This window comes from Chiloscyllium plagiosum, unplaced genomic scaffold, assembly GCF_037043375.1.
Source record: "Chiloscyllium plagiosum isolate Xiang-an unplaced genomic scaffold, Cpla_swu_hap1 HiC_scaffold_19, whole genome shotgun sequence".
In the NCBI taxonomy this organism is placed as follows: Eukaryota; Metazoa; Chordata; class Chondrichthyes; order Orectolobiformes; family Hemiscylliidae; genus Chiloscyllium; species Chiloscyllium plagiosum.
Window position 1 is genome coordinate 66,279,086 of NW_028270157.1, and position 20,731 is coordinate 66,299,816.

Here is a 20,731-nt window from a genome sequence, read left to right on the forward strand (position 1 = left end):
GTTTTTGAGGCTGGAGAAAGATTTACTGCAGAGCTCCCCGAGGGTTGGACCTTGGGACTCTTGCTTGTCCTGACATATATTAATGAGTGATCATGGTGTGGGATGGACGGGGGGGGGGGGGGGGGGGGGGACAATTTCCAATTTTGTGAATGATATAAAATGTGGAATAATTGTCAACTTTGAGGAGGACAGAGACACGTAGGTGGAGTGGGGGAATAGGTGACAGATAAAGTTTAATGTGAAGAAGTGTGAGATAATAGTGCAACAAGGATACTATTCTAAAGAGTATGCATGTGCATTAAGTCAGTGAAGGTGGTAGGATAGGCAGAGAGAGCAATTAATAAAGCATATACTGTAATATCCGAGGCTTTATTCACAGGGGCACAGAGTTAGGCCTCAGCTGGTGCATTGTATACAGTTCTGGATGTCACATTTCAGCAAGCATGTTGGATTGAATGCAGGAAAAGGTTTCCAGGAATGGTTCCAAAGATGAAAAATTCAATTATGAGTATAAGTTGGAGAGAAGACAGCAATGAGAGGAAATAGAAGGCTTCAAAATTACGGTGGGTCTGAACGGTAATGGATGGGGAGAAACTGTTCCCACTTGTAAAATGATCAAGAATGAAATGGGTATAGATTGAAAGTAATTTACAAAAGAAGCAAATGAGAAGTGAGACAATGTTTTCACTCAGCAAGTAGTTAGGATATGGAAAGCACCGCCTGGGAATGCGGTGGAGACAGGTTCCGTTGAGGCATAGAAACAATTTACAGGTTGTTGGGATAAAGGCAGAAAAAAGGCGTTAAGTCATCATGGTCATTCAGAGAGCTGGTAAAGACAGAATTAACCAAATGACTATCGCCTGCACATTAACAATCTGTGATTATATGAAGGCAACTCAATTTTTATTTCCAATTTCTTCAATACTAGTCCCAGCTGAAATTTAAATCCCTTCCCAGAACATTGTTTCTCTCTCCACAGTTTCTGCTGGGCCTGCTCCACATTTCCAGCATCAACAGTATTTTGCTTTGATATAATAGCTGTCTATTCTTGCCTTAGTGTTGTGAAACCCATCTAATCCTCTATGATTGTGAAGTGGATAGTCTTTCTAAACATTGAGTACAGTTTGAGAGAAAAAGATTTAAATTTATTGCACACTTTTTCACAAATGTCTCAAAGTGCTTCACAGGGTGGATAAAGAATTGAATTGGAAAAAGCACAACAGGTCAAGCAGCATCAAAGGAGAAAGGGAGTCAATGTTTCAGGTCAGAATCTTTAATCAGGAATTCCTTTAGTTTTGAAGTGCTGAAATGTTGGATAAAACAGCACAAACAGCAATGCGATAATGACCAAATAACCTGTTTTATGATGATCACTGGTGTGCAATTATGAATCAGAATATCAGATGTAATCGCCCTCTACTCTTCCTCAAAATAGTGTCAGAGAGCTTTCCTATCCACTCCTAGAGAGCAGATAGGACCTCAAATAAACATCTCATTTAGAAGATGTACTCACTGTGTACTACTCTGACGTGCCAGCTGAGATGTCCACACTCCCTCTGCAGACCATGAGCCCTCAGCCTTCTGACTCAGAGGAAAAACCAAGGAACACAGGAAGTAGGAATAGGCCATTTGGTCCCTGGGACCTCTCTGCCATTCAACTAGATCATGGCTGATCTTCAACCTCAAAGCCATTTTCCTGCACTAGCCACGTATCACTTGACATTTCTAATACATAGAGAAAGAAATACTGCTATTAACTGATTACCTGCAGTTTTGTATATTCAACTATGCTTCTGAAACATTGCGCCTGTAGTAAATACTGGAAGAGCATTGTACACAATAGCAAACACTGCAGATGGCAAATCAAATCCTTGATTTATCCTGCCCTTTTCATCCAAGAACACTTGCTTTTGATGATGCTGTTTTGGATCTAACAAGAATTTTAGATAATCCAACAAATAACTCACTGGAAACACTGAACCATGTAATGTCCAGCTAAGGCTGAAGAACAATAGGAAGTTGGAAAAGGTAACACTACAAATGGTCAGGGTGAGGAAAAGTTGGATGATTGATGCATCAATTGAGGGATGGCAGTATTGGTAATCCCACAGCAACGTGGTTGACTCAATGCATTTATGATAGATAATAAATGCTGGATGACCAGCAATACCTGCCAAACCCTAATGAACAATTTCCAGAATTTTGATACAGAGACAGAGAAGAACAAGTTCACAAGTTGTGTGGACAAGTTGAGTGAGTGGGTAAATGCATGGTAGATGAAGTACAATGGCGATAAATGTGAGGCTATCCAAATTAGCGGCAAGAAACAGGAAGGCAGCTTATTATCTGAGTGGTTATAAATTGAGGGAGGGGAATGTGCAACAAAAGCTGGGTGTCTGCATACACCAGTCACTGAAGATAAGCATTCAGGCACAGCAGGCTGTAAAGAAGGCAAATGATACATTAGTCTTCATTGCAAAAGGATCCAAGTACTGGAGCAGGGATGCCTTACACAATTATACAGGGTTGTGGAGCATTGTGTGCAGTTCTGGTCTCCCTATCTGAGGAAAGATGTTCTGATTATTGAGGAAGTACAATGTCTGATTCCTTGGATGGCAAGACTGATATATGAAGAAAGACTGGATCTGGTAGGACTATATTCACTGGAATTTAGAAAAATTAGGTTGGGGGTTGGAAGGTGGGGGTGGGGGTGGGGAGGGGGGCGGGGGAGTGGTTAAGAAATTTCATAGTGACCCATTAAATTCTAATATGCCCAGACAGACTAAATGCTGAGTGGATGTTTCCAGGGGTCATAGTTTGAAGATACAGGGTAGGATGTTTTGGACTGAAGTGAGAGATTTCATCATCCAGGGATTAGATTAGATTAGATTAGATTACTTACAGTGTGGAAACAGGCCCTTCAGCCCAACAAGTCCACACCGACCCGCTGAAGCGCAACCCACCCAGATCCATTCCCCTACATTTACCCCTGCCCCTAACACTACGGGCAATTTAGCATGGCCAATTCACCTGACCTGCACATCTTTGGACTGTGGGAGGAAACCGGAGCACCCGGAGGAAACCCACGCAGACACGGGGAGAATGTGCAAACTCCACACAGTCAGTCGCCTGAGGCAGGAATTGAACCCAGGTCTCTGGCGCTCTGAGGCAGCAGTGCTAACCACTGTGCCACCGTGCTGGGTGTGGTGAGCCTGTTGTAATTCTGTGAGTGGTTGAGGCCAAACGTTCGATGTTTTCAAGAAGGAGTTAGATATAACTCCTAGCGCTAAAGGGATGATAGGAGATGGGGAGAAATTAGAAACAAGGTATGGAGTTGGATGATCAGCACGGTGGCACAGTGGTTAGCACTGTTGCCTCACAGCGCCAGAGACCCGGGTTCAATTCCCGCCTCAGGTGACTGTCTGTGTGGAGTTTGCACATTCTCCCCGTGTCTGCTTGGGTTTCCTCCGGGTGCTCCGGTTTCCTCCCACAGTCCAAAAATGTGCAGGTTAGGTGAATTGGCCATGCTAAATTGCCTGTAGTGTTAGGTGAAGGGGTAAATGTAGGGGAATGGGTCTGGGTGGGTTGCTCTTCGGAGGATCAGTGTAGACTTGTTGGGCCGAAGGGCCTATTTCTACACTGTAAGTAATCTAATCTAATCTAGTTTGAATGGCAGAGCAAGCTGGAAGGGCCGAATGGCCTACTCCTGCTCCTATTTTGTACATTCTATATTCTATGACAACAACACGTTTCTTACCCTTGTGAATGACCAGCCACTCCACATCCAACCATGGAACGGAGGAAGACAAACCAGCCATAGGTGTGTGCAAATGAAGTCAAGCCTGAGTAATAGGAACTCCAGACAGTGACAAGCAGAAGAATCTGGAACAGAAGGCAAAGTCAGAAACACAGATTCCATATTGACTAATTTCCCAAAACCTGGAGTGTTACTCACATTGGGTACCTTGCCCATAAATATTAAAAAAAAAAGCTTTGTATCTTTTTTGCCCAAAGCTAACATGCATTTACCTGAAAGCAGGTGTTACAGTCTGCGTGTACATTCCAGGATACGCTTGGTAACACATTATTAAAGTTTTGGATTCTTGGATGTTTGCCAAAAATATTTGGAGAAAAGCAAGAGAGCAGATTTCAAAACATTTATGACATTTGTTTTTCTATAACAAGGAAGGGGAAAATGAAAGAAATATGTAGGCCAGACCGGGGAAGGACAGCAGATTGTTTTCACCTGAAGGACCCTAGGGATTCAATTGAGTCTTTACAACAATTCGATAACTTTATAGGCAGTTCTCTCTCATCAAAAAAAAGTTATTTGTTGACTGAACTCAAACTGTGAAACTGCTATAGATCTATGAACTTGCATTCTCTAGATGACTAGTCTAGGTCTACAGAATGGTTACCCTAGTAGAATGGTTACCTCACCCATATACACAGAAAAGCTTTGTGCGTAGAATACATTATCAACACTGCAGTAATAAACTAGTTAGCTACCATTCTCTAAAAATTCAATGAATAATTAACCTCCACCTGCAAACTGAAATGATATCTGCATTCATTTCACCCACAAGTCCTAACCTCTCTTTGTTTCACAAATGATGAAGTACAAGATATAAAAGCAGGGGATGAGATTTGGGTATTTGTGATTGCTTATCATTCAACAAGATTAACACTGACCTTCTACCACAACTCCACCTTCTCGAATCCATTAATCCCCTCAGTACTCAAGAATGCATCAACCTCTCCCTTGCGTATACTCAACAAGGTAAAGAATTCCAAAGATTCACACCATTCACCAACAACCACCCGTCACCCCTTCAAACATTGCACCTTGAAGCAAATAAATCCCATACTGGGTAATGAGACCAAGACTGTACACAATCTCTATGCAATTGTAACACAGTCTTCTTGTTTTTACATTTCAACTCTCTTGTCATAAAAGCAAACAGATCATTTCCTTCAGCCCACTTGAAACATTTATTGTGTTACTTTCCCTGCAGGTGCTGCCAAAGCTTCTCCAGCACTTTTCATTGCATTTCAGTAGTCCCGCATCTGCAATATTTCATTTATATCAATTTTATTGAACAAGGTGAGGAAGCTAATAATAAGGTAATGAGGTTCACGAGAAAATTAAGTAGTGTGTGTGAAATGTAATCAGTTATGGTCTCAACTTCCTGTTGATTTCACAAAAACAAAATGAGTTCCATCAGCCCACAAAACTTTTCTGGAAGTGAGTAACTAATTACTAGCCAGTAAAGTAAGGAGAATATGAAATTCAGACACCAGTATTCTATTTGGCATTTGCGACATTCAAAAATTAAAGAATTCACAAAGCACAAAGATAAATTTTGGTGCACCTTATGAGAAAATGTGTTTCAAGCTTCTCTCTCTGCTCCTCCAGTGTCTTTAATAATCATGTTGTTTATCTGATATGCAGTAATGGATGAGCAGAAATTTTCTCCAATTAAATATTGGGAAGTCTGAAGCCAATGCCTTTATGCCCCTGCCATAATCTCCAGTCCCTAACCACCCTCTCCTTGTCATTGGTGCAAGGTTGAACTAGACTGTCCGCCACCTCAATGGTAGACATGACTCCAAGATGAGCTTCCAACTGCATGCTCACACCATCACTAAGATAACCCATTCCCAATGCTATAACATTACCCATCTCTGCTGCTACCTCATCTCTCTTGCTGCTGAAAGCCTCGTTCATACCTTTGGCACCTACTGACTTGACTATTCTTGCATCGCACATTCTACCCTTGGCAACCTTGAGGACATCCAATACTCTGCTACCCTACTTTTCACTCAATGCCATTTACCCATCATCACATTGCTTTCTAACCCAAACTGGCCTCTGGTTAAACAAAACCTCAATTTTAAAATCCCTATCCTTGTTTTCAAATCCCTCCATCATCTGGCCCCTCACCATCTCTGGAACTTTCTACAGCCCTTTAACCCTCCAAGAAATGTGCACATCTCTAATTCCGGTCTCTTGAACACCACCAGTTTCAATCATACTTCTACTGGCATGGCTGTAGGCTAACTCTTCAGCTACTTAGGCTCGAAACTCTAGAACTCCTTCCCTAAACTTCTTCATATCTCTACTTTGTTTTTACCTATGGAGACACAGCTGAAAATTACAACGAAGATTTTAGTCATCTCACATGACCCAGTGTTCCTTTCAGCTTTTATACCACCTGGATGCAACGTCATTCTGTTACGTTAACTTTTTAAACTTGTTTAAGGAATCATTTTTTACTCACCTTCCAACGTCCATACCTGTCGGCCAGGTAACCCCAAATCCAACTGCATGACATGAAGCCCAGAAACACCATCTGAAACCATTTTATTAAAGGCACAAATTAGGCAGAGCTTGGCCTTAATTTCATTCAGGTCATACTGACTTATTACAACTTCTCAAAGAAGAGAGAGCCCCCATCAGAGTGCATTTTGGTCATGTCCACCCCACTAACCCCTCAACTTCCTATTTCAAAGATCAAAAATGTCCTTTCAGAAAGCAATCATCACATTTATCCTTTGACAGTTGATCATACTCATCCAACCATAGCATATTAAACTACTCTGAAACTCTTAACAAATCAGCAGCTGTAGCTGACAAAAGAGATGAGACTATAACATAAAACTAAAAGAGGGATCTCATTTTAGTTGATTGCAGAACCCTGGCAGGTTAAAATCTACAACATCAGCTCGATTAAGAATTGAGTAGCACAGTTGGCAATGAAATTCAATGCTTTGAGATAACCTCCCCTGTTATATTTTCTTGGAGACATATCATGACTCCAGTGAATAATTCATCTGTCCCACTCTTACAAGAAAATTAGAAACATAGAATCACTACAATGTGGAAACAGGCCATTTGGCCCAACAAGTCCACACCGACCCTCCAAAGAGTAACCTACACAGATCCATTCCCCTACCCTACATTTACCCCTGACTAATGCCCCTAACCTACACTTCCCTGAACACAATGGGCAATTTACCATGGTCAATCCACCTAACCTGTACATCGTGGGAGGAAACCCACGCGGACAAGGGGAGAATGTGCAAACTCCACACAGACAGTTGCCCAAGGCTGGAATCAAACCCGGGTCACTAGCGCTGTGAGGCAGCAGTTTCATAGGTGTTGATTTTTGTCTAATTGTTTGTTATGCACCTTGTGTTGTTGATGCAGTGTTCTATAAATGATTTATTATTGTATTATTACTTGGACAACACAGAGAATTGGGAAAATCCAATAAACTGAAAGATGTGAAAATAGGCAAAGACAGACAAAAATTACAATAATAACTGGAAAAATGATTTTTATTCAATCATGTGACATGGGTGTCACTGGCTAGGTCAGCATTTGCTGCCCAAGGGTAGTTGCCTTGAGAAGGTGGAGGTGAGTGGTCTTCCTGAACTCCTATAATCCATTTTTGGGAAGATACCCCACAGTATTGTAGGGAAGAGAGTTCCAGGAGTTTGACCCAGTGACACTGAAGGAATGGGATATATTTTTAAGTCAGAATGGTGAGTGGCTTGGAGAGGAACTTGCAAGTGGTGGTCTTCCTATTGTGGCTGCTCTTGTCCTTCTAGAGGAAGTGGTTGTAGGTTTGGAAGGTGCTGTCTGAGGATCTTTGGTAAATTTTTGCAGTACATCTTGTAGATAATACACACTGCTGCTACTGAGTGCCAGTGATAGAGGGAGTGGATGTTTTGGGGGTGTGGTTCCAATCAAGTGGGTTGCTTTGTCCTGGATGGTGTGGAGCTTCTCAAGTGTTGTTGGAGCTGCACCCATCCAGGCAAGTGGAGAACATTCATAACACTTCTGACTTGTCCATTGTAAGTGGGGGACAGCCTTTGGAGAGTCAGGAGGTGAGTTACTCACTGCAGTATTCCTCTGACCTGCTCTTGTAACCACAGAAAAAAAATCCAGTTCTGTTTCTGTTTAGTGGTAATTATCAGAACGTTGACAGTGGGAGTTTCAGTGATGAGGATGCCATTGAATATCAAGGGATAAATCTTGGATTGACTTTTACTGGAGGTGGTCATTGGCTGCCATTTGTGTGGTGTGAATCCTATTTGCCACTTGTCAGCCTAAACCTGGATATTGTGCAGATCTTGTTGCACTTGAACATGGACTGCCTCAGTAGCTGAGGAGTTGCAAATAGTGCTGAACATTGCACAGTGAACATCGCCACATCTGATCTTATGATGGAGGGAAGGTCATTGATGAAGCAGCTGAAGTTAGTTAAACCTAGGTCACTACCGTGAGGAACTCATGCAGAAGTATCTTGGAGCTAAAATAACTGGCTTCCAATAACCGCAACCATCATCCTATGTGCCAGGTATGATTCTAACCAGGGGAGCATTTGCCCACTGATACCAATTCATTCCAGTTTTGCTAAGGTTCCTTGGTGCCACACTTGGTTGAATGCAGCCTTTAATATCAAACGCTGTCACTCTCACCTTCCCTCTGGAATTCAGCTCTTTAGTCCATGTTTGAACCAAGGCTGTAATGAGGTCAGAAGGTGATTGGCCCGGGTGGAACACAAACTGGGTGTCACTGAGCAGGTTATTGCTGAACGGGTGCTGCTTGATAGCACTATTGATGACCCCTTCTATCACTTTCCTGATGATCGAGAGTAGACAGATGGGGTGGTACTTGGCTGGGTTGCATTTGACCTTCGTTTTGTGTACTGGACAGATCTGGGCAATTTTTCACAATGTCAGATAGATGCTATTGTGGTCCCTGCAGTGGAACAGCTTGGCTAGTTGTTGGGAAGTTTTGGAACACAAGTCTTCAGCACTATTGCTGCAATTTTATCAAGGGCCTACAGACTTTGCAGTATCATGAGGAAAGTGAGGACTGCAGATGCTAGAGAGTCATGGTTGAAAAAGTGCAGTGCTGGAAAAGCACAGCAGGTCAGGCAGCATTCGAGGAGCAGGAGAATTGACGTTTTGGGCATAAGCCCTTTATTAGAAATGTGTTGAAGGACTTATGCCCAAAACATCGACTCTCCTGCTCCTTGAATGCTGCCTGACCTGCTGTGCTTTTCCAACATCACACTTTTTGATGGGGTACTGGGCTAATGGTCGGATACTTGGTAGTGTGGATGAGCAGAGGGATCTTGGTGTCCATGTACACAGATCTTTGAAAGTTGCCACCCAGGTAAATAGTGCGGTGAAGAAGGCATATGGCGTACTGGCTTTTATTGGTAGAGGAATTGAGTTCCGGAGCCCTGAGGTCATGTTGCAGTTGTATAAGACTCTGGTGCGGTCGCATCTGGAGTATTGTGTGCAGTTTTGGTCGCTATACTATAGGAAGGATGTGGAGGCACTGGAACGGGTGCAGAGGAGGTTTACCAGGATGATGCCTGGTATGGTAGGAAGATCGTATGAGGAAAGGCTGAGGTACTTGGGGTTGTTTTCATTGGAGAAAAGAAGGTTTAGGGGTGACTTGATAGAGGTGTACAAGATGATTAGGGGTTTAGATAGGGTCGACAGTGAGAATCTTTTTCCACGTATGGAGTCAGCTATTACGAGGGGGCATAGCTTTAAATTAAGGGGTGGTAGGTATAGGACAGATGTTAGGGGTAGGTTCTTTACTCAGCGAGTCGTGAGTTCATGGAATGCCCTGCCAGTAGCAGTGGTGGACTCTCCCTCATTATGGGCATTTAAGCGGGCATTGGATAGGCATATGGAGGATAGTGGGCTAGTGTAGGTTAGGTGGGCTTGGATCGGCGCAACATCGAGGGCTGAAAGGCCTGTACTGCGCTGTATTCTTCTATGTTCTATGACTAAGTATACAGTATTTCTAGCCATTGCTTCACATCATGTGAGTCGAAATGGCTGAAGACTAGTATCAGTGATGGTCAGGACTACTGGAGGAGGCCAAGATGGATCTTCCATTTGGCACTTCAAGCTGAATATTGTTGTGAACGCTTCAGTCTTACCTTTTGCACTAATGTGTTGGGCTCCCCATCATTGAGGATGGGGATATTTGTGGAACTTCCTCCTCCAATGAGTCATTTAATTGTCCACAACAATTCCCAACTAGATGTGGCAGGACTGCACAGCTTAGATCTGATCCAATGGTTGTGGAATTGCTTAGCTGAGTTTTAGCCATCTATGCTGTTTGACATGAAAGTAGTCCTGTTTGATAGCTTCACCAGGGTTGACACCATTTTCTTTTAGTTATGCATGGTGCTGCCCACTGAACCTGGGTTGATCCCTGGCTTGATGGTAATGGTTAACTGGGGGATATGCCAGACCCTAAGGTTGTAGATTGGGCTGGAGTACAATCCTGCTGCAGTTGATGGACCACAGCACCTAATGGATGCCCAGTCTTGAGTTGGAAGGTCTATTCAACGATAATAGCACGATGATAATACCACACAATGTTATGGAAGGTATTCTCAACATGAAGACAGGACTTCATCTCCACAATAACTGTGCAGTGGTCATTCTTACCAATACTGTAACTGACAGATGCAGCCAGCAGATTGGTGAGGATGAGGTCAAGTATGTTTATCTTTCTTGATGGTGCCTTCAGCACCTGTCACAGAACTAGTCTAGCAGCAATGTCCTTTAGGACCTGACCAGCTTGATCAGTAGTGCTGCTGCGAGCCACTCTTACTGAAGGGCATCAAAGCCTCCACCCACAGGGCATTCTGCACCCTGTCCACTTTCTGAACCTTCCTTCAAGTGATTTTCAAAATAGAGGAGCACTGATTCATGAGCCAAAGTAGGACAATAGTTTGTAATCACTTGCCCATTTCTTTGCTTAACCTGATGCCATGAGACTTCTTGGTATCCAGATTCATGCTGAAGATTCCCAGTGGAAATCTCTTCCAAATGTATATCACTGTGACACTAACGCAGCCACCGGTGGGACAGGACATACCCAAGAATAATGATGGTGTTTTCTGAGACATTGTTTGGTATGATACCGTGAGGTATGACTATTTCAGGATTGTTGCTTGTTTCATCCATTAAACTGGTCTTTTAATTTTGGCACTGCTTCCCAAATGTTAGTAAATGTAACATTAAGAGGTCAACAGGAATGATAGAATTAGAATGTCTTGTTGAGTTTTTTTTTCCACCTTAATAGCAGAAGAAGAGGATATGATACCACATGTTTCAAACAAATCAATCATGAATCAAAGTTAGATCTCACTGAATTAAAACCAACTAAGAGTAAAACACTGAAGATTGACAAGTCTCCAAAACTAGATGGCTTTTAATGCTGGTGTTTAAATAATGCTTGTGAAAATAATGGCCATAATCTTCCAAAGCTCTCTCAATTGAGGAACTGTTGCTTAAGACTGGAAATTTTGAAGAAAAGAGAGAGAGTGAGAGAGACAGAGACAGAGAAAAACAGTCAGACAGAAAAGAAATTGGGCATTTACACATCTGATATTGTCAAGCATATGCTGGGTGGAAATCTATAAATCAGAGCAGAATAACTGAACATCTCATCACAGAAACGTGGATTTATAAACCATTGGCCAACCTAACAAACCTAACGGAGTGCATATTTTATGAGGAGAATGTCTATGAACATAGTCTATATATGAACGTTCAAAATCAGTTTCTAGATTCCACGTAGCTAAAAACTAAAGAACTTTGGGACATCTTGAGGTTGTGAAAAATGAAATATAAATGCAAGAACTTTTTTTTTTAACTTAATATAAAGCATGAACATTTGATTTACGATGTCTCACAAATTAGTATGTAGCATAGCTCTAAAAAGCATGGTTGTGATACCATGACTGCATCACAGCAAATGACTCGAGGTTATAAAGGTCTCAAGCTCTTTCTTAAATGGGACCACTTGAAATATATCACATTTATGAAAGTGTTCATTAAAAGTTACTGTTTACACCCAGATAACTTTATTTAGCTCAGACACTGGAGTGCCTGTGACTGTAATACAGCAAACCTTGTTTTAACTGGCACCTTATGAACCAGATCTTTCAATAAACTGGCAAAAATGAGATAACTCAAATACTAGGAGTTTATGTATTATCGCGATCTTCACAATGTCAGAGTCGTCAGTTAAGGATACGAGTGAGAAAGCATTTTGCCGGTAGGTTTTATTTAAGACAAGGTTGCATTATTATTTAAGTGATTTGTGCTGTAAATAAATTATAACAGTGATGTGTATATTCCCTTAATTATATTTCTATTATTTAGTGGGTGTTTTTACATTGATTATGTGGACCTCTTGATTAACCAGAATATTTGATCAGCCGGTACACTCCTGGTCCCATAGGCGCCAGTTAATAAAAAGTTTGCTATCTTTGTATACAGCAAGAGCTGAACTAAATATCCATTGAATCTTTAAATACCACATTGTCCATGTTTCATTCCTGTCTTACGGGAGGAAATGTAAGCATTGCTGCATCAGGTACAGATACCCTGCTGGGGAGCAGAGCCCAGACCTTGGAGGCAGTTTAACAATAATGTCCCAGGTGAAAAATAACTTGATTGAGAAACCAGAGTGGTTCGCAGTGCAAAACTCCACAACAGGAGAGAGAGTGTGAGTGAGTCAGAAAAGAGCAGCCAGACAATTCCAAGCTTCAGTTTTAAAAGCCTGAAGGCAATAAAAAGTTTAAATTATTCTCAATAACTGGAGCTAGAGGTTAACCGCGCTGATTCCCAGTTTGCAGAGCTGAGCCTTGGATTGAATTTGTTTTCTGAACAATAAATCTGGCGTAGTACAAGCTGCTCTTGTACCACAGGAGCTGAGTTAAGATGCTCCAGCACCAAAATATAATGCCCTAAACAGAGCTGGAGTGCACAAAGGAATAAACTTACAGTTGTAACCATGGCAACCTGCCATTCTTCCAGGCGCCATTCACAACGAATGACTGGGGAAATGACTGCCAATAGCATGATCTCCATGGCTTCAGCCACCTAAAGAAACAATCAGGCAAACATTAAAATAAAAACTCAATCATGTTTGGAAATTTCAACATGCCGTCATAATTTTACCTGTTGCGCCTAATGTTTTATTCTGAATTGGATTCCCATCTTCCGTATGAGAACATGAAGAGTTCCAGCCCTTTACCAATCAGCCCTAGCAAGTGGAAGTTAGAATATTGAGATTGGAAGGATATTACAGGTGGTATTCCCACTATGACAGAGTAGTCACTGGCTCAGTGACATTGTTATGAGCTCTCAGGCCTAATACTTCTTTTATTTTTCTCATTTTCAAGTCTGGACTATGTTGTAACTTTATTGAAACTGGTTGCAAGCCGGGATACAGGTTCACACAATAATGTACTTTATCCCAAATATACTCTTTTCATACAAAATACAAACAAATAGCATTTGCGTGAATTGCTATGTATATTCTGAGTTAGCCATGATGTTCACAATTGATATCATACATTAGCAGTTCATGATTCTCAGCAGTCCCTGCACTCACGTTGCACACAGTTGTCTCTTAATGCTGCAGAGTGTCACTGGCTGTACATCTCTGTGCCACTTGTTGCTGTAGTGGTACCTGCTGTTCTCCTATTTCTGTTGTTGGGGTGCTGTGGACCTCTAGGACTGATGGCCTGTACAGAGGGTGAGTTCACATCTTCCTGACTGGCTGTCTGCAGTTGAGGAAGCACTTTGTCAAGTGTAAGCATGTGCCTCAGTTACAAAGTCATGTCTTCAACCCATATTGTTATGAACCAGACCAAATGCCCTCAAAATGTATTAATAAGATAACCTAGGGTCTAGCTTTTTTTTATTTTAAAGGCAAGTGATGGGCGTAGTATTCCAAATGCAATTTGGTTGGTCAAACTACCATTCTTGAAGCAAAACACACTTTATTCATACACTATAGTTAAAATACAACAAAAGAAAAAGAAATTGGAGTAACTTAATACCAGTGGAAATCTTAAAAGAATAATTAATTATTTAAACTGCTGAACAGTAATTAGAAACGGAGACCACGGCAGGTTAGTGCAGAGGAGCAATGGGCTGAAGTGCACCAGATTGTGTTGCCGGTAGCTTACAGACAGGTGGTGTTACAGGTAGCACATGAACTACATGTAGGAGGTCGCCTAGGGGTATGAAAGATTCAGACTAAGGTAGAAAAACAGTTTTATTGGCCTGGAATGCACAAGGATATGGTTAACTTTTGCTGTACATGTCATACATGCCAAATAGTAGGTAAACCACGCGGTAATAAAGCCAGCACCTTTGTTGCCAATTCCTGCATTTGAAGAACCTTTCACATGGGTTATAATTAATGGTGTAGGTCCTTTCCTGACAACTAAAAGTGGGAACCAGGACCGATTAACCATAATGGATGTGGCTACCAGATTTCTGGAGGCAATTCCGTTACGGAGTATCCAGACAAAAAAGGTGGTAGAGGAGTTAGTAGCTTTCTTCACACGCTATGGGCTACCCAGAGAGATTCAGTTAGACCACGGGTCAAATTTTACTGCTAGACTGTTTAAGGAAGTTATGGATAGCTTAGGTATACAGCACCTTAAATCCAATGCATATCATCCTGAATCCCAGGGAGCTTTCGAAAGGTGGAATCAGACCTTGAAGACATGTTCAGAGCATACTGACAGGATTACCCAAATGATTGGGATAAAGGGATCTCATTCGTATTGTTTGCCATTAGAGATGCCCCAAACAAATCTACTCAGTTCACTCCCTTCTAGTTAGTACTTGGGCATGAAGTGAGAGTCCTTTGAAATGAATTAAAGAAAAATTGACAGGACCAAAGTCAGAGATCTCAAATTATGTATTGGAAGTGAGGAAGAGACTAAATCAAGTAGGTGGGTTAGCTAAACAGCACCTAAAGAAGGCACAATATAGAATGAAGCAGGTGGCAGATAAAAGTTCTGAGACTCGGACATTTTCCCAAGGGGATGACGTGATAGTACTGTTACCAGTGATAGGAGATCCCTTCAAAGCCAGGTTTAGTGGTCACTATCAAATTGACAAAAACTTGAGTCAGGTGATCTATCTAGTAAAGATGCCAGAGAGAAAAAGGTATTGGGTATGTCACGTGAACATGTTGAAACCGTATTATGCTAGAGAGAAAGAACTAGAGAAACAGGTGTTATGTACTGCCTCGTAGAGTGAGGAATCCCATCCAGATGATGTGGATTTTGATGTGCCTCAAAATAGATTAAAAAATGAAGAAATCCTTAAGAAGTGGGATAGGTTAGTAAACTAGCATACAGACATGTGGTGTTACAGGTAGCACATGAACGACGTGTAGGAGATCACCTAGGGGTACGAAAGACTCAGACTAAGGTACAAAAACATTTTTATTGGCCAGGAGCATAGAATGCAGTTGAAAGGTTTGTTACTGCAGTATAAGGACATATGTAAGAACCAGATGGGGAGGACTAATGCTATTGTACATGAAGTAGACATAGGGAATTCTGCTCTGATAAAACAACACCCCTATCAGCTTAATCCTTTCAAAGCCAGACAGGTCCAGATGGAGGTGGAGTCCATGCTTGATGAGGACATCATCAAACCAAGCCAGAGTGAGTGGAGTTCACCGATAGTCTTAGTTCGCAAACCGATGGGACTCAACGATTCTGAGTGGATTATTGGAAGATCAATGCCATTACAAAATCGGACTCATATCCAACTCCTAGATTGGAGGACTGTATTGAGAGAGTAAGACAAGCCAGTTATATCACCAAGTTGGACTTAAAGGTACCTGCCAGTAACCACATATTATCAGAGTCGGCAAAAGAAATTTCTGCATTTGTAACCCCAGATGGGCTATATCAGTTTAAAGTGATGCCCTTTGGAATGAAGAATGCACCCACCACATTCCAAAGACTCATGAACAGAATTGTGGCTGGGTTAACAAACTGTGCAGTCTATTTGGACAATATAGTGATCTTTAGTAAATCCTGGAAAGATCACATGATACAGTTGGCAGAGCTCTTTGAATGACTACAAGAAGCAAAATTGGTGACAAACTTAAATGAAATGGACTCCGCAAAAGCAGAGGTGATGTTCTTGGGGCATAACATCAGTCATGGAAGGTTGACCCCACGGAAGACAAAGATGAAGGCCATCGAGGAATTTTTACCACCAACCTTGAAGAAAGAGGTGCTTCAATTCTTAGGACTCAGTGGATTCTATTGGAAGTTTGTTCCAAATATCAGCAGTGTAGTGGCACCGTTAACTGATTTGCTGAAGAAGTGCACAAAGTTTCGGTGGACAGAACCATGTCAGGAGGCATTCGACCATTTGAAAGCAATATTAACCTGTGCACCAGTTTTAACTACTCCAAACTTTTCAAAACTGTTTAAAGTCACCATTGAAAGATTCTCGTGACATTGAATTTGGAGCTGTACTCCCACAGGAAGATGAGGATGGTTTGAACTGCCAGTTGGTTACTTTTCGAAGAAGCCAAACATCCACCAGAGTAAATATTCCACAATTGAAAAAGAACTATTGTGTTTGGTACTGGCCTTACAACATTTTAATGTTTATGTCACAAACAATGTGTCAGAGACCGTTGTGTACATGGATTATAATCCTCTTACATTCTTAGAAGGCTTTAAAGACAAGCATATGAGACTATTTCATTGAAGCCTTATCTGACAGTCTTTTAATTTAAAAAATCATACATGTTGTGGGTCGTAAGAATGTAATCACTGATGCTTTATTGCAGATTTAACTGATAAAGTTTAGATGAGATTTGTATTTATTTAATATTGTATATATGTGTGATGGGAAGAAGTTAAGGTGAACTTATTTTAACATTATCTAAATGTTAGGGGAATGTGTTTAAAAAAGTAGAAGAAAAGAATGAAACCACCTTTTCATTATAATTTCCATGAAAATTATATGGTTCATTTTTTCTTAAGAGGGGAGGGGTTATGAAGATGTGGGTGTACTGCACCTTTAAGAAAGTTAGAAGCGGAACTACCTGACAGCACCAAGTATTCTCAACAAGATACAATGTAGCATGTGGTCCAGCAGTTCATGTAGCTGGTTGCCTGGAGACAAAACCAGATTTGAATTAGGTAATCAGTTTAAATTATACCCAAAAAAATTCCAATCGAGTTTGAATTGAGTATATTGACAATATTAAAAGCCAATGACACAATCTGATGCTTTGGGGGTATAAGACAGGGGAAAATTGAACAGTTGGGGTAGAACTGCCATGAAACCAGCATATAGAGACTGCCCGAAAAATAGCTCGCTTAAAGGTACCTTTATAGATCTGTGTCCTGTGAAGCATAATCCCTAAGAAGAAGAGAAGATGACACAGGAAGATCCACTGTGGACCTTGACCCTGCCCATTCAGGCTGTGTCTCTTGTGCCAACTTCAAAAAAAAACCCAAGACCTTACAAGCTGTTTATTGGCTTTGGAACAGACTGTCAAACACCTCTGTCACAATCTTTTGTCATAAATAAATACACCTCATAAAGTCATACAATTGTCACACAAAGTTATGTCTTCAGCCATATATAATCAAGATGAGAATTGGTGTACATGGGTCCCAAGTTGCCATTTGGAGTGACTGTTGATTAGGTAATTAAATTAGGATTCTGAGGAAGATCACTCAACCAAAAATGTTAATTCTGATTTCTCTCCACAGATGCTGCCAGACTTGCTGAGCTTTTCCAGCAATTTCTGGTTTTGTTTCTGGCTCTTGTTAAGAATGACTGGTTCACCAGTGCACAACCCTATCAATGATGTTGTCTCTCCCCAACAATGGTAAGGGTGTCACTACTCTTGGCTGTGCTGGCATGTTAAATAGATCAATCTCAGTTTTGTAATTTCATTATTATATGTTGAATAAATGCTGGTTCTACTTCATATCACTGTACATTTCAACCAGGGTTGAGAGAGGGAAAGCTTCAGTCATTGCATCTTAGAGTTTTTCCGCTTCTTTGCTCTTTTTCAGTCTCTTTGAGATGTTTGTAGCAGCTTTCCCAGCTCCGAATATTCCTGTGTCTGTCTGCTAATGACTGTATTGTTCCCCCCACAACCTTTCATTTTTCAAGCTCAGCTCCATTTCAGACATCATTTACACCTTCTCAAAACAATGGTCTGGACTGTGATTTTGTTGAAATTGGCTGCGAGATAGATGATCCCAGTCAGTGCCTCATGAATGAGGTCACATGACTATGCTAAGTCAGGATGCACAAGGGTTGCAATGTTTCCCAGACATTATTTCTGCCTTTGTCATAGGTGCAAGTCTGAGCAGTCCCAATGAGTGGAGACTAGACCAGCAGTTCTAAACACTGTATGCTACCTACAGAGGTACTTATAACGGAAAGTTCCCTTCCTCCCATTGGAAAGAGTGGCTGAGTCTCTTTGGCCTTGTTTGTAGCCCACACAGGAAAAGAGAAAGATCATGAGGAAACTGCTTCTGCATCTCCTCCTCTTTTATCATGGATCTCATGTTTAAGACATGACCTACGACATACCTTGGAGGGGCAGAATGGCCAGTGTTTATTTTCTCAAGTATCTCGACAACATTCTCTCCAATTGTAATGGTTCAAGACCAAAGAATTCAAACTGTCTTCCTTTCTCTGTCAACTGAGCCTCAACCTTGGCTCAGTGGTAATACTTTCTGAATCTGACCCAACAGGTTGTGGGTTCAAACTCCAATGAGGAAATTAAACACTGAGGAAGTGCTGCATTGTTGGTAGTGTCATCTGATGTGTTCAGATACATGAGAGGAGAGGTAACAAAACAAGATAAAGTAATGAAAGGAGACTAGTGCGTGATACATCAACATGAGTAGAGCATTTTGGGCTCAATGGCCTGTTTCAGTGACATAAAATTCTCTGTGATTCAGTCGTGGAGTTTCATGACTATTTCTGCACCATTCTAGCTACAGCTTTATCCAAGCTGTAGGTTCTGGTCCACTGGCTAAAGAGTTGGTGAGAGCCCATTGGGGAATGGTCCATGATATTAAGTGTCCATCAGGCACTTTACTGACCACAAGTTCCCCAGGGTTTAGAACCCAGGATTTAGTTGGCAGTCAATCAGAAACTGACAGCACTCCATAGCCAGTTAGTACCAATGGGAGCGGTGGCAGTTATCAATGCACCCAGTGAAGGCCTAAGACCACCAAGGCCACAGGTGAGTGAGGGTGGGGACAGAGGTCACAAAAGGCAAAGGGTGACTTTCAGTGACACTCCCGTACCTGCTTGAAGTGCTGGGCACTTCAAGCAGGCAGCGAGCACTTTGAATGAGGGGCCGCACCTGTGCTGGGACCATGTAAATCTCTTCCATGTAAATAGACCAAACCTATACAACGGGTAAAACAAGATTGTGTGTTCTTTAGTAGAATATAAGACTGTATGTTTACAGTTCTCAGAGTACAGATTCATGGGGCTACGACATCACATCCTGTCTCAGTGGTACAGAGTGGCAGTAGTTTAGAACATGCTCCCTTAGAAGTACCCAGTGCTTATCCACTCCTGTCTGCTTTCATTCTTTTTTCTTCTTTCAATTTTTTTTTCTTTTCTTTAAAGTATTTTGCGGCGGGTTAATCGATACAGCAGGGAGAATGGGCTGTGCATGGAATGGTGGCAGTCGGAGGCAGTAGTGGCAAACACGGCTCCTCCCGGAGTTCGGGGCTGGCAGCAGCAAGGATAAAACGTGACTCCTCTCAACGATCAGGGCGAGATTCTCAGGCTGACTGACTCTTCAGGCCAAAGGCCCTCATTGGTGGTTCCAAACACGTTTATGGAGATAACACTTAAACTTTGAGATTCAGACATGTTTCTTACCTTTTGTTTTTCTTTTATTTCTGCTGTTGCTTTTTTTTGGAGATTTTGGTGTTTTAACCAAGATGGCAGCAGAGAATGGTTTGTATACTTTTCACTGTAGTCGTGTTTTCCTATACTTGAGCACATGTGATAATAAAATCTAATTCTAATTCTAACATCGTACCACAAAAAACTTGAAAGGGTTTCACTTTTCGGGCATCCCAGGTGGAAAACCCTCACCTACTGCTGACAGATATAAATTATGATGGGGGTAAATGCCCACTGAAGGGGTTTAATTGACATCCCCTCTGGGAGAATGTTAATAAACCTTTTTGCCTGGACATAATTGGGAAAAGGCACAAAAACGTGGGATACCCTTTAAATTTAATGTAATTAAATACACTCTGCCTCCAAAATCATCTGGAATTAAGTTCAACACCTTGTCTCTCAGATATTAGAGATCTGGTTTATCAAGTGAACTCAGAGTCATAGAGATGTACAGCATGGAAAAACACCCTTCAGTCCATCTTGTGCATGCCGACCAGGTATTCTATATTAATCTAGTCCCTTTTGCCAGCATCACCATCTAAAGCCTTCTTATTCGTAGACCCATCCATATACCTTTTAAATGTTGTAATTGTACCAGTGTCCACCACTTCCTCTATTCCATACATGTACCACCTGCTGCAATAAAATTATGTCCCTCAGGTCCCTTTTAAATCTTTCCCCTCTCACCTTTAACCTATGCCCTCTAGTTTTGGATTCCTCGATCTCTGGGAAAAGATGTTGTCCATTTACCCTATCCATGCCTCTCACGATTTTATAAACCTCTATTAGGTCACTCCTCAGCCTCTGATGTTCCAGAGAAAACAGCCCCAGCCTATTCAGTCTCTCCCTGTAGCTCAAACCCTCCAACCCTGGCAACATCCTTGTAAATCTTTTGTGAATCCTCTCAAGTTTCACAACATTTTTCCTATAGTAGGAAGAT

General features: G+C 41.6%; 1 protein-coding gene across 5 annotated transcripts in view; it reads right to left on the reverse strand.

Moving 5' to 3' along the window:
- Positions 1-20,731, reverse strand: part of svopl (SVOP-like) — a 166,469-nt gene that overhangs the window by 59,122 nt on the left and 86,616 nt on the right. For 4 of the 5 annotated variants that reach the window (XM_043708975.2, XM_043708979.2, XM_043708980.2 and 1 more), the window contains 3 exons: positions 12,841-12,939; positions 6,282-6,353; positions 3,758-3,882 (listed from right to left, as the gene is read on the reverse strand). In XM_043708975.2, coding sequence (XP_043564910.1) covers positions 3,758-3,882; positions 6,282-6,353; positions 12,841-12,939 — 296 coding nt within the window. The remainder of the gene's footprint in view (positions 1-3,757; positions 3,883-6,281; positions 6,354-12,840; positions 12,940-20,731) is intronic. The other variant, XM_087997504.1, reaches the window with a different exon arrangement.